General features: G+C 38.4%; 1 protein-coding gene across 6 annotated transcripts in view; it reads left to right on the forward strand.

Moving 5' to 3' along the window:
- The window catches only part of Gab3 (GRB2 associated binding protein 3), a 127,481-nt gene that overhangs the window by 95,153 nt on the left and 20,086 nt on the right, over positions 1-12,242 (forward strand). For 4 of the 6 annotated variants that reach the window (XR_003713728.1, XR_003713725.1, XR_003713726.1 and 1 more), the window contains exons 9-10: positions 3,559-3,675; positions 4,771-4,883. Coding sequence is in view for 2 of the 6 variants with exons in the window: in XM_028785256.1 (XP_028641089.1) it covers positions 3,559-3,675; positions 4,771-4,887 (234 nt within the window). In the remaining 4 variants the exon portion in view is untranslated. Of the gene's footprint in view, positions 1-3,558; positions 3,676-4,770; positions 6,609-12,242 lie in introns of those variants that run through there. The other 2 variants (XM_028785256.1, XM_028785257.1) reach the window with 1 other exon arrangement.

The following is a 12,242-nucleotide window of genomic DNA, read 5'->3' on the forward strand; positions in this document are numbered from 1 at the left end:
TACAATTCACAGACCACATGAAGCTCAAGAAGAAGGAAGACCAAAGTGTGGATGCTTCAGTTTTACTTAGAAGAGGGAACAAAATTTTCATGGGAGGTAGAGGGTCCGAAGGACTTGGGAGGAAGAGAAGAGGGGGAGGGGAAAAAGAGGGGAAGAATAAGGTATTGGAGGAGATGAAGGAGATGTACAGAGGGTCAGGAAATTGAACAATGATGTGTAACAATGGGGGATGGCTAACTGGGAGTAGCCACCAGAAAGTCCCAGATGCCAGGAAAGCAAGAGACTCCCAGGACCCAGTGGGGATGACATTAGCTGAAATACCAAACAAAGGGAAGAGAGAACCTGCAGAGACCATATCCAAAGGCTAGGCGCTGCCACCCACCTGTCTCAAAATTATAACCCAGTATTACTCCTGTCTAAAAAACATATGGGGACAAATAGTGAAGAGACTGAAGGAAAGGCCATCCAGAGACTCCTGCACCTGGGGATCCATCCTTTATGCAGCCACCAAACCCAGTAACTATTGCTGATGCCAAGAAGTACAGTGCTGACAGGAACCTGATAGGGATGTCTCCTAAGAGGCTCTGCCAGAGCCTTACTGATACAGATGTGATGTTTGCAGCCAACCATTGGACTGAGCATGGGGACCCCAATGGAGAAGTTAGGGGAAGGACTAAAGGAGCTGAAGAGGTTAGCAACCCCATAGGAAAAACAACAATATCAACCAACCAGACCTCCCAGAGCTCCCAGGGACTAAACCACCAACTAAAGAGTACACATCGGTTTGAGGGGGTCCCATGGCTCCAGCTGCGTATGTAGCAGAGGATGGCCTTATCTGTCATCAAGAGGAGAAGAGGCCCTTTGTCCTGTGAAGGCTCAATATCCCAGTACAGGGGAATGCTAGGAGGGTGAGGTGGTAGTGGATGGGTTGGGGGAGAACACCCTCATTGAATCAGGGGGAGGGGGATGGGATAAGGGTTTGTGGAGGGGAAACCAAGAAAGAGGATAACATTTGAAATGTAAATACATGAAACATCCAATTTTTTTAAAAAAGTGAGCCCTGAAGTTGAAATATATGTTTTGTCTTATTGCTATACAAATCTTTTATATATACTTTAAATATTTGTGAACTTAAAGTTTAGAAGACTAAAAATAATTTTAATGCTATTTCTACGTATCAGTTTTTTGAGCCTTGTAAATAAATGTGTAAGACTTCTTTGCCATTTTAATTGTATCTGCTTGTGTGTGTGTGCATGCACAAGCATTTGTGTGAACAAGCTATAGTGCACATGTATAGGTCAGAGGACATCTTGTGGTGGGAGTAGAATACCATAGTGTTAAAACTCACATTCATTAATTTTTATTATAGTGTTATTATAATACGCCTTTTTGGAGTATCTTGTAACCCAGACTGACCTTATCACTGTATATAGTCCAAGTTGACCCTGAACTTTTAATCCTTTTGCCCCCACCCCCTAAGTGCTAGGATTACAGATATGTGCCATCATGCCAGCACCATGGTGCTGGAAAATTGAGCACAGGGCTTCATTAGTACTAGGCAAGCACTGTACCATTCCAACTATTAATAAACCCTCAGCCACACAATACTCTGTACATGTGTATGTGTGTATTAATGTGTGCATATATGTTCATGTGTGCAGCAATGTACTTAAGAAACCTTAAGGGGCTGGAGAGATATCTCAGTGGGATGGGAGGTGAGGCCCAGGCTTTTATGTGTCTCCATTTCCCCAGTACTGGGATTATAAATTCATATCACCATGCCTGGATTTTATTTATGTGGGTCCTGTCGATTAAACTCAGGTCCTCCTGTTTGAAAGGCAAGCAGTTGCTGAGCTATCTTCCTGTCTCAAACTTTCATTTATCAGTTTGAAGAAAATATTTTTTCCTTTTTATTAGGGGATATTTTTGTCATACAATATATTTTTATCATATTTTCTCCTCCTCCAACTCCTCTCAGATCCTCCTTATCTCCTTACCTATCCAAATTTAAGTTCTTTCTCACTCTTTAAAAAAAACACACACACACACACAAAGCTGGGCAGTGGTGATGAACGCCTTGAATCCCAGCACTCAGAAGGCAGAGGCAGGAGGAAACCTCTGCAATATGAGCTACCTACCATGCCAGATCTGCTAGCTCATCCATTCAAGCCACAGTGTAGGAGGAAGCAAATTAATTTCTAAATATTATGTTGAGAAAAATTCTATTAAGGTATATTTATTGTATAAAGGAGTTTCATTATGGCATTTCTACATATGTATATAATATACGTTGATCATACTCATTCCTCTATTAATCATTTTTATCTGTCCATCCCCTCTCTGTCTTATGATGCAATACTAAAAATAAGATGAGCAAATGGATGAGAATAATAATTCCCAGCCGTTTCTCTGCCCTCTCTTTTCCAGGTCTAATTAACAACCAAACCTTTACAACTGGCTCTGGAAGTTGGAAGATGATAGTTCTCTGGGCTATTTCAGCAGTCCAAGAAGTCCTAGGTCCTTATATTAGGTCTTACCCATGAAAACAAGCCGGCAAGATCCCCCTTCAGCGAAGCTTTGTGTTAGTCCTTTAACAAAAGATTTAAAGTTTGTTTGTTTCTGTGTCTGTCTCTGTCTCTCTGTCTGTCTGTCTGTCCCTGTCCCTGTCCCCCCCACCCTGTGTGTGTGTGTGTGTGTGTGTGTGTGTGTGTGTCTGGTGGGGAGAGAGATATGTGCTCATGATTGTTGGTCTTCCAGGAAGCCAGAGGCATCAGATTCATAACTTGGCTTTTCTCTCTGGAAGAGCAGTGGTATGCTTTTAACCATTAAGCCATCTTTCTATCCCCATATGTTAGTCTTTGACCATTTGCTTTTGTTGTTGTTTGGTTAGTTTAGTTTTTGTTGTTATTTTGGTTTTTTGTTTTTGTTTATTTGTTTTGTTTTTTGTGACAGGGTCTCACCTGGTAGCCCTGACTGTCCTGGAACTCACTACATAGACCAGGCTGGCCTCAAATTCACAGAGATCCTTCTGCTTCTGGCTCCCTAGTTCTGGGATTAAGGATGTGTGCTACCAGTCTCAGCTTTGACCATTCATTTTTAAATATGAGTGACAACAGTAATTTCATGTGACATTTTGAGAAAGCTATGACATGAAAGACAGGAGCCAAAACAGATGGGAAAAAATAAAACTACTGGAAGGAAATTTTTTTTAAATTGTATTATTACCAATACTTAGAAAATGAGTTATTAATATAATCAGCCATCAATATCTATTATGTTAGTTAAGAATATTAACAGATTAGAAGTTCATGCTGCATAACCAAGCAGATCTGAATTCAGATACCTAGAACCCCCATTGAAATATATGGAAATGGCTACAGGTGCATCTAACTTTCTGTATTGTGTTTGAAATGTAAACTTTTATTTAAATGTGCAGGATTCAGATCACCCTCTTATGATCTGGTGTCAGCTGCTTGGATGAAGCCAAAACTAGCATTCTTTCCCAAATGCAACCTAGCTATTCATTATTTATCTCAATCTTGTGATGTTGGTTCCTAGGAGGAATACAGAACAGTCAATTTCCTGAGCAGCAGTGGTCTCACTTGGACAAAGAAATTCAGCTTGGATTATTTGGCCCTGGACTTCAATTCAACATCACCAGCCCCTGCACATCAGGTAGAAACAATTCCCAAGTAATTCTACTTCTGCTTAGATTTTTCTAATGATCAAATCATGTGTATTTGCTTTAGATCTTAGAAGTGCAAATATGTATAATCAAAATATTAAAATTAACCTAATCTTGCCACCCTGAAAGAATGAATTCCAAGTATATTTCCTTTTGGGTTCCTGTGTACAGATACATGTAATATTCATCCTTTTAAAATTTGGGAACCTAAAATTATAGAAAAAAATCCTTAGGCAGAGATGAGGGTGGGGCATACACAGGGCTCTTGAGACAGAGGAAGGCCCAGTTTAGGGAAAAATTAACAGTTTAGTCTATCTCGTTGTTAAGGAATGATGAAAGGAGCTTTAAGTTGAAGTGGATCTCAGTGGAGGTCCTTAAATGTAGTTTCAACTCCACTGGGTAGTATTCTCCTCTGTACAGTAGGGATCAGAAATAATACCACCTACTTCAAGGACTGTGAGGACTAAGTGATTAGTAAGTGATATTAGCTGTTAACTGATAACACTCACTTGACAGTCATAAAATGGATGATGGTATGTGAGCAAGGGATGGTCATGATCCATACTAAGAATGTATTGTTTTGTGTATAAAAAGCAACTAATAGAACAGAGTGAATACAGTGATTCCATTTGTGTATCTTTTTACATCCTCAAGCACTGCTCTGACATTGAAGAAAAGCCAGTGAGATAAATTAGAGTAACAAGTTCAGAAGTAATATTTGTCAGTTTGAGTAAGCTTTCCACTCAAAGCAGGAAATCTTTGGTGCTTACAGCCACAAAGGAATATTTAGCTATCTATACTAAGAAAGAGTATTGTAGTCCAGGGCCTTTGTGTTCAGACAATCTTCAACCCAGAGCTCTTGGTAGAGGAAAAAAGAGAGGACTGAATTCCAGGATGTTTCTACTTAGTGTCAGTACACATCACTTCCATTTGCATCCTATTGATCTAATCAAATCAAATAAAGAGATGCTTACAAAAACACATATAGTATCAAGCTTCTATAGGGAGAAGAGAAAGCAAATATAACCTATTAAAGAATGTTTAAATTAAAATGGAATAAACCTTTTTTTGTTCTTCCCTTTCAGAAACTTCTCCTTTCAGAAGAGCAGAGAGTAGACTATGTCCAAGTAGATGAGCAGAAGACACAGGCTCTCCAGAGCACCAAGCAGGAATGGACCGATGAGAGGCAATCCAAAGTGTGAGAAGTGTGGGCTTGGGCAAAGTGTGCAACAGGGAAGCTTGGGAATACATTTGCAATTTTTTCATTAAAAATACACCAGTGGTCAGTATAAGGCAAAACCAACAGTAAATGTGTAGTTTAGGGGTGTCTTGGCAAAAACCTTTAGAAAACACCTTATATGTTGAATTCAGGGTGTCTAGTCTCCAATATGGCAGAGTATATGGCAGAGGTTCTTTTTTTTTTCAGCATCAGGGATGCTTGCCATTGATTCCACAGTCAGAGAGAAAGAGAAAGAGAATGCTAGAGTCACAGATGATAATGTTTTTTAAAAATGTCATTTATTCAGGCAGTGTTGGAGCAACAGCAAACATTACAAAAATGTTTTTCCAAATTCTCTGTTAAAGTTTTGTCAAATAAAGTATTTGGAACAAAATTTGCAATCAGTAATTGATACCAACAGGTTGATATCATTTGCCTTTGGTATCTGAAATTATGTCCTATTCCCTACACCTTGCTCATAATAAAAAAATTATCCTAGCAAAGAGGATATGGAGATGGTCTTGCCACAATCCCTGAAGACATAGTTGAGTAGATCAAATATAGCAATGGTGGTAGTTGCTTCTATATCTTTACACCAAAGATTTCATTGGGACAATCATTTCTGTTCTCAATGCAATACAATTCCAGTGATGGGTAATGAATCTGTCTAGATATTAGGGAATAGCAAAAGTTGAAGTGTAACTCCTCAGTAAAGGTACCATGATGAGCATATCAGATGACACTAGTAGCAATGAAGATATGGCTTCAGTTTGCTATTCTGTTGCTGTTGCCCTTCATCCAGGATGCTTTTGCATGTATCATCTCATATCTTCCCAAAGACTTCAGAAGCAAGAGATACAGAGAATATTGTTCTCACTTTGAAGAAAACTAAGAAGCAGAAGAGTAAACATATCACCCAAAATCACTCACAGAATTGAGATAATATCAGGCTTAGAGTTGTCCAGTATTTCACTTGCAGGCTTATTCTCCTGTCTTATAGTACCTCTGAGAAATCAGATGAAACCCATCAATTGAATTAGTCTTGATTACCTGTAGGAAATACCTTCAGACATAAGATAAGCCATCACCTCAACTTTTCATGGTGATTTAGATAAATGCTTTTGATATTTGAAAGGGGCTAGTTTGGAATTCATTCTTGACTACATTATCTCTTATGTAATCAACATTTTTCTTGGCTTTGTGAGCTGAATGATACTGGCAGAGGAATTTTAGCACTGCAGGGAAGACATATATTGTTGCTGGTTTCCCTGTGAAGGACTCAAGCTTTTAAGTGATAGAAATTACCTGAAAAAAATGACCTGAAAAAAATATAACAAAGAGTTCTACTCTCATGTTTCCTGACTGTTTTTCTCCTATACTTGAGAAATGACTATCTCCTAAGATGAAAATGTTTTCTTTATGGTTCTGGAGGCTAAGGAATGTAAACCAATGGTCTCAATAGAGAATGTCATTTCTGACATTTCAGAGCACTTACAGTTAGAAGATATAACTGAACTGGGAAATTAATAGGTCTACCCCTGACACTTCAACCTGGCAATTGGGTCTTATATATGAGGATGGGTCAAATAAGCAGCCAGCTCTATGAGAGTCAGTGTAGCCAGGGAAGTTGTAGGCTTTGTCACAGGCTGTCAGCATTTCACACTGCCTCAAATGTAAATAAACGACAAAACTTTTTTCATGCCATACAAGAAATCACTTTGATTTTTAAAACAGCAGGTTCTGGTTATATCATTCCTTCCTTCCTTCCTTCCTTCCTTCCTTCCTTCCTTCCTTCCTTCCGTCCTTCCTCTCTCTCTCTCTCTCTCTCTCTCTCTCTCTCTCTCTCTCTCTCTCTCTTTTGTTCTTTCTTTCTTTTTCATGTGGAAAATGGAGAAATTGCCAAGCACTTTAAACAATTTCAAAGACCTTTTTACCCTTGGACCTCATATCCAGCCCCATGCCACAACATATAGGCCAGAGCCTGCGAGGAGTTTCCTTCTTCCTCCTGTAAGTGACAAAGAAACACATGAATCTTAAGCAGGAATCCAAGGCTATATACTGTCAACACCTCTAGATTGGAGCCAAGCTTCCATAGGTATGAGATACTTGTGTTTGGATTCTTGATTATCTGGAAAAAGCTAGTTAAAAAAATTATAACCCCAAGGGTCAAGAACCACACAAGGATGAAGGTAGAAGTTTTAACTGAAGTTGCCAGCATGGAATGTCAACTCAATATACAAATTTATCTTACCTACAAAACATTTCTAAGAATGTATTTTCAGGATTAGTACATAATTAATACAGCACTGTTAGATGTATTTAAAAAAAAAAACAAGAGTACCCTAAGTAAGCACTCTTTTACAAGGTCATTTCATTTCTAGGATGCATTGATAAAACTGCTGAAGGATGGCTGCGTAAGAGCACAGTGAAACAAAGTACAAGGAATTTGTAAGCTGGAAGTAACAAATACTCCTGAGAAAGTCACAACTAAGTCTAGTGAAAGCAATGTACATGTAAGAAAGGGCTGTGTTTCTCACCAAGGGCCTGTGTTTGCTATAGGAATTATGGCAGAGGTCATTTTGAGTCAAATGTGCATGGTTTAGGCTGTACAGTGTTCAATAGACACCTTATTGAGAATTCTACAAACCAATTTAATAGGGCAGTACTGTTATTAATTTCACTTTGTTTCTGTAGCTCCTTTCTACTTTATTCCCAGTGCAGGATGGGGAACAGGAGGCCTTCAGCCTACAAGTTGGGAAAGCTGAAAACCCAGAAAGAGTGAGGAGTTAAGCTTTCCTTAGGGAAGAAAGAGGCCTGAGGCATACACAGCCTGCCTATAAAGGCACAAAACAATCTAGCCGTTGATGCTTCACTGTAGAGTTGGAATCAGCTGAACCATTGTGACCTGTAGTTCAGTGTCCAAATGGAAGAAGCCCTATAAGCATTCCTCTTCTTAATGATCTCCCTAATTCCCCTACTCATATCATCTCTGTACCTACAATGACACTCACTGATTTTTCAATTTTATTTTGCCTTTACTATTTACAGCATTAATAAAAGTTTTATAAGGAAGAATTGTGACTGAAATTTTCACTTATTAATTTTAAGTGGTGGCAATAGATGTAAATATAGAACATGTTTGGAAAGGTGAGTATTTGAATAAAGGCTTCATTTTGTTTCAAGTATGACAAACAATCATACTCAGGTACAATGATATACCCATGTTATTTGAGTGCAGGTACTGAGTAGATGGCTGTCACAAACAATGCTTCTACCTAGCCAAATACTGACATCCTTTTTTCTTCATCAAAAACTAGATTTATGGTTGTAGAGAGGGCTCAGTGTGTAAAAGTGCTTGATTTGTGAGGACCTGAGTGAGGACACCTTACCTACGCAAAGTTGGGCACAGTTGCTCTCATCCTTAATCCCAGGGAGGAGAGATAGGAGGCAGAGACAGGAGTATCCCAGAAGCTCACAGTCAGCTAGTAAGATATCCACAATGGTGAACAACAAAAACAAAGTGGAAGGCAAAGATTGACATCCAACATTGTCCTTTGACCTCTATATGACATGCAGGTGCACCCATGCTCACACATGTATATGCATACATACGCACACATAGGCATCATAACACACATGCATAGAGAATAAAGAAAAATTTTAAATGTTTTGAAAAACACCCTACATTTATTTATGACACATGGGGTGCTGGAGAACCACTGGAATAGGATGGCTTTCCCAATGCAGGGAGCTCCAACACAGGATGGACATCCAGATGGACAAAATGGTCCTTTCCCAGTGCTGCTTCCACACACAAACCCCACATCCAGGTTGATGGCAATGGGAAGGGAGTGATCAACTCCATAGATTCCCTCTGCTTTCTCTAACTCAGTTTGCTTCTGCTATTCACTGTCTCTATTTTCATCAATTTTAACCTGTGTCTGTCATTGTGTTATATGAAACCTAATCCCAAGAAATAGATAATTACCAGCACTTGAAGTTCATACTAAAGATTCCCATAATGAGTTGGTACTGGCCAGAAATATCAAACAATCATGGTTTTCAGTTTATATTTAATCATTGGGTGGGGTCTTACTGTGTAGACCTGGATCAGGGATGTTCTATATAGACCAGGTTTTCCCTCCCTCAGCCATCCAAGTGCTCCCAGCTCTCATATATGGCTGTACAAGTTCTCTAGATGCTCAAATATGTAACCTGGGCAAACAATCTTCAAAACAATGACTTAGACATACAATGACATAAATGAAAGTACACGAAATTTTCAGAGACTTGAAAAAAGCATCTTAAGGCAAATTTTTCAGATCAGCTGCAAAATCACATGGAGAGCTATTTGGAAGCATAAAAGTACATTTTCTTCACTCTCACATAATTTTCCTCATAATATTCTGATCAATGCTGTCTCTCCTGATGTAACTTTAGTTATGCTCCTTTGAGTCTTTTTCATATGAAGTCTTGGCTTTGGTCTCCACACTTGCGGGTCTACAAAACACAATTTAAACAAGAAACCTATTAAGTCAACTAAAGGGAATCCATATCATTTCTTATATGATTCCCATCATTCACAAAATTCTTAACAACATCATCTCAAGCCAGACATTAGGTCATTCTTCCTGCCTTCAAAAGGAATCTTATTTGGTCTCAATAGAAGACTTTCATTCCATTCAATATACCCTTCTTAGTGAGCTTTTTTCAACCCCAATCACTCCTCCCAACCTCCATGATTATAAATTTCCACTTGATATTGTCTTTCTAGGTAGGCTAAATCTGTCTCTCCCTGCTTCAATGGCCTTGCTTCCTGTCGTGAAAGTCCTGAATAAAGTATTTCTTAGCAATTAAAAAAAAAATCTAAAAATAAAAAAACTAACTGTATTTTTCTAATTGTTTCAATATTTGCTTTTACATTCTAAAATATTTCAATTATGTTGTTCTAAAATGTGAGATTTTTGGTTAATTTCCATACTGTATGGTGAAGGAAGTCAGAATAATGATTAACTATATTGGAGAAACTATTATTTTAAAAAATATTTTATTTTTATTATTATTCCTTTTTTTAATCAACAGGTAATACAATAGCTGGGTGCAGAATCTAGCATCCTAATTTCCCCAACTATTCTAAGTCAGAAATATTCTGGTGGCAGATCCACCTAACAGCCTCCAGTTTCGTACATTGTGTCTGCCTCATTCCTGCAGTCCAAAAGCCAGTTTCTTTCTCCTGCATTCCCTCATTTTCTCCCAGACTCGGAAGTCCCGCCTTCTTGCCCAGTGATTGGCTTCTTGTCTTTATTTATTAGGGGAAAATTCCAGTACATCTCACCTTTTCTGTCCAATAAAAAAAACCCAACATTTGTCTCAAATATAAATTGAGCATAACTATTACCATTTTATAATTTATAAAGTATAAGCTACACCTAACATCTAGTTCATTATTTTTGTCAATTGAATAGAACATTCTATTATCTATCCTAACTTTAAAAAAGCTTATAATTTCATATCTGTTATATCCTGGTTTAGCTTGTATACTAACTGAAAACTCTCCTCTCAAATTGGTACCATCTTTCTCAATGCTAAACAGCTTGAGTTGGCTATGAGACTATAACCAGTCTTCAATCCCTCCAGAATTCTGAGAGCAACATAAGATTGTCTGAAAATATAGGAAGCCTAACACAGCTTCCAGAACTGAGACAGATTGTAGAGATAGCTGTCTACCTATACAGACCCCTGTATCTCAACAAGTTGGAACATTAAATGTGGCTGCTTAACCCAGGATCATCTGACAGACCTTGTGAAACAGCAATTATTAAGGACTAGCTTATTCTGTCTCAGCAGAACTAAGCCATCAACTATCCTCTCATGAATAGTACAGGTCTGTAGAAGAAATACGCAATTTCTGTCCAGTGGCTACCTTGTCACAATGTACAACCTTACCTGGAGGTAGTGATGCTTAGTTTCTTCTTTGAATTCACAACTATTAGGAGCAGATATGTCTCAAAAAACAATGAATAAATAACATTAAATGACATATTCTGTGGCTTTCTGAAGTTTTTGAAAATCAACTATCTATGCAAGTAATCTGAGCTGTTGTCCATTAACTACTCTCAGCAATTTCTAATTGATAAATCTCAAAAACACCCTAACAATTAACTCAGATCCATGAATTTGCTATCTGGCTCTTAACTCATATGTTTAGTCATCTCAGATCAGCGTGTACTGGCAGTTATAGAAGGACTGGGTCTAAGCTTTGTATTTTTAAAATTTTTGTGTCAATAGAAGAGCTTTATACCAATGAAAACCTTAATTTTGTATCAAAATAAATTCTGTACCAATGTAAGAAATTATAATTTCAACTTAGTAACAAATATAAAGATTTCTACCAAATGAGATTATGGCTACAAAGTCAATTCTAGCTATATACTCCCTGTTAAATTCTGATCATTTCTAAAATCCCCAGAAAGACAACCTTAGAATAACCACCTCCAATCCCCAAACCCAGGGAACTGAGATGATGACTCTTCATAACTTTTTCCTGCTGAATATAGGCATTGAGATATCTTGAAGGGGGTTGAGTAGGGAAAATGAGGTAGTTGGTTGGCCTTAAGAAGGCCATGCCAAGGATTGTATAGTCTCTGATGTCTGTGTCCTGATTGGATCAGGCTGAAAATCCATGAGATCAGGAATTCAAGTAGATCAGTTCAGCATGTCTGATGATGAAACTCACCAAAGCCATACATTCTGTGTCAGGGTCCAGCCTCGACACAGAATAGGAGTTCTCAACTGGAAGCAGGGATATCTGGAAGGTTCGTAATAAATATACACAGGCTACTTTTTGGGTACAAACCGACAGGCAATTTTTCAAGGCTTAAAGTTACTTTTTTCTCTCTCAATTGCTGCTTTCTCTCTTGCTTGCTTGCTTGCAGCTTGAGGCTGCACACACTCTGCATTCTCCTGCGCACTCTGCTTTTCTCCTGTGCATTTTTCTTTTCTTGAATTCTCACATTCCTACACACACATCTCACACACACCACATGCACTCTTCTTTCACTCACACACATTCTCCATACACATCTCACATTCTCTCTTCCTTACTCTTCACATTCTCTCCTCACTCACTCTTCACATTCTCTCTTCTCTCACTCTTCACATTCTCTCTTCTCTCACTCCTCACATTCTCTCTTCTCTCACTCCTCACATTCTCTCTTTTCTCACTCTTCACATTCTCTCTTCTCTCACTCTTCACAATCTCTCTTCTCTCACTGTTCACACTCTCTCTGCTCTCACTCTTCACATTCTCTCTTCACTCACTCTTCACATCCTCTCTTC

Source organism: Grammomys surdaster, unplaced genomic scaffold, assembly GCF_004785775.1.
Source record: "Grammomys surdaster isolate TR1022 unplaced genomic scaffold, NIH_TR_1.0 125178, whole genome shotgun sequence".
Classification (NCBI taxonomy): Eukaryota; Metazoa; Chordata; class Mammalia; order Rodentia; family Muridae; genus Grammomys; species Grammomys surdaster.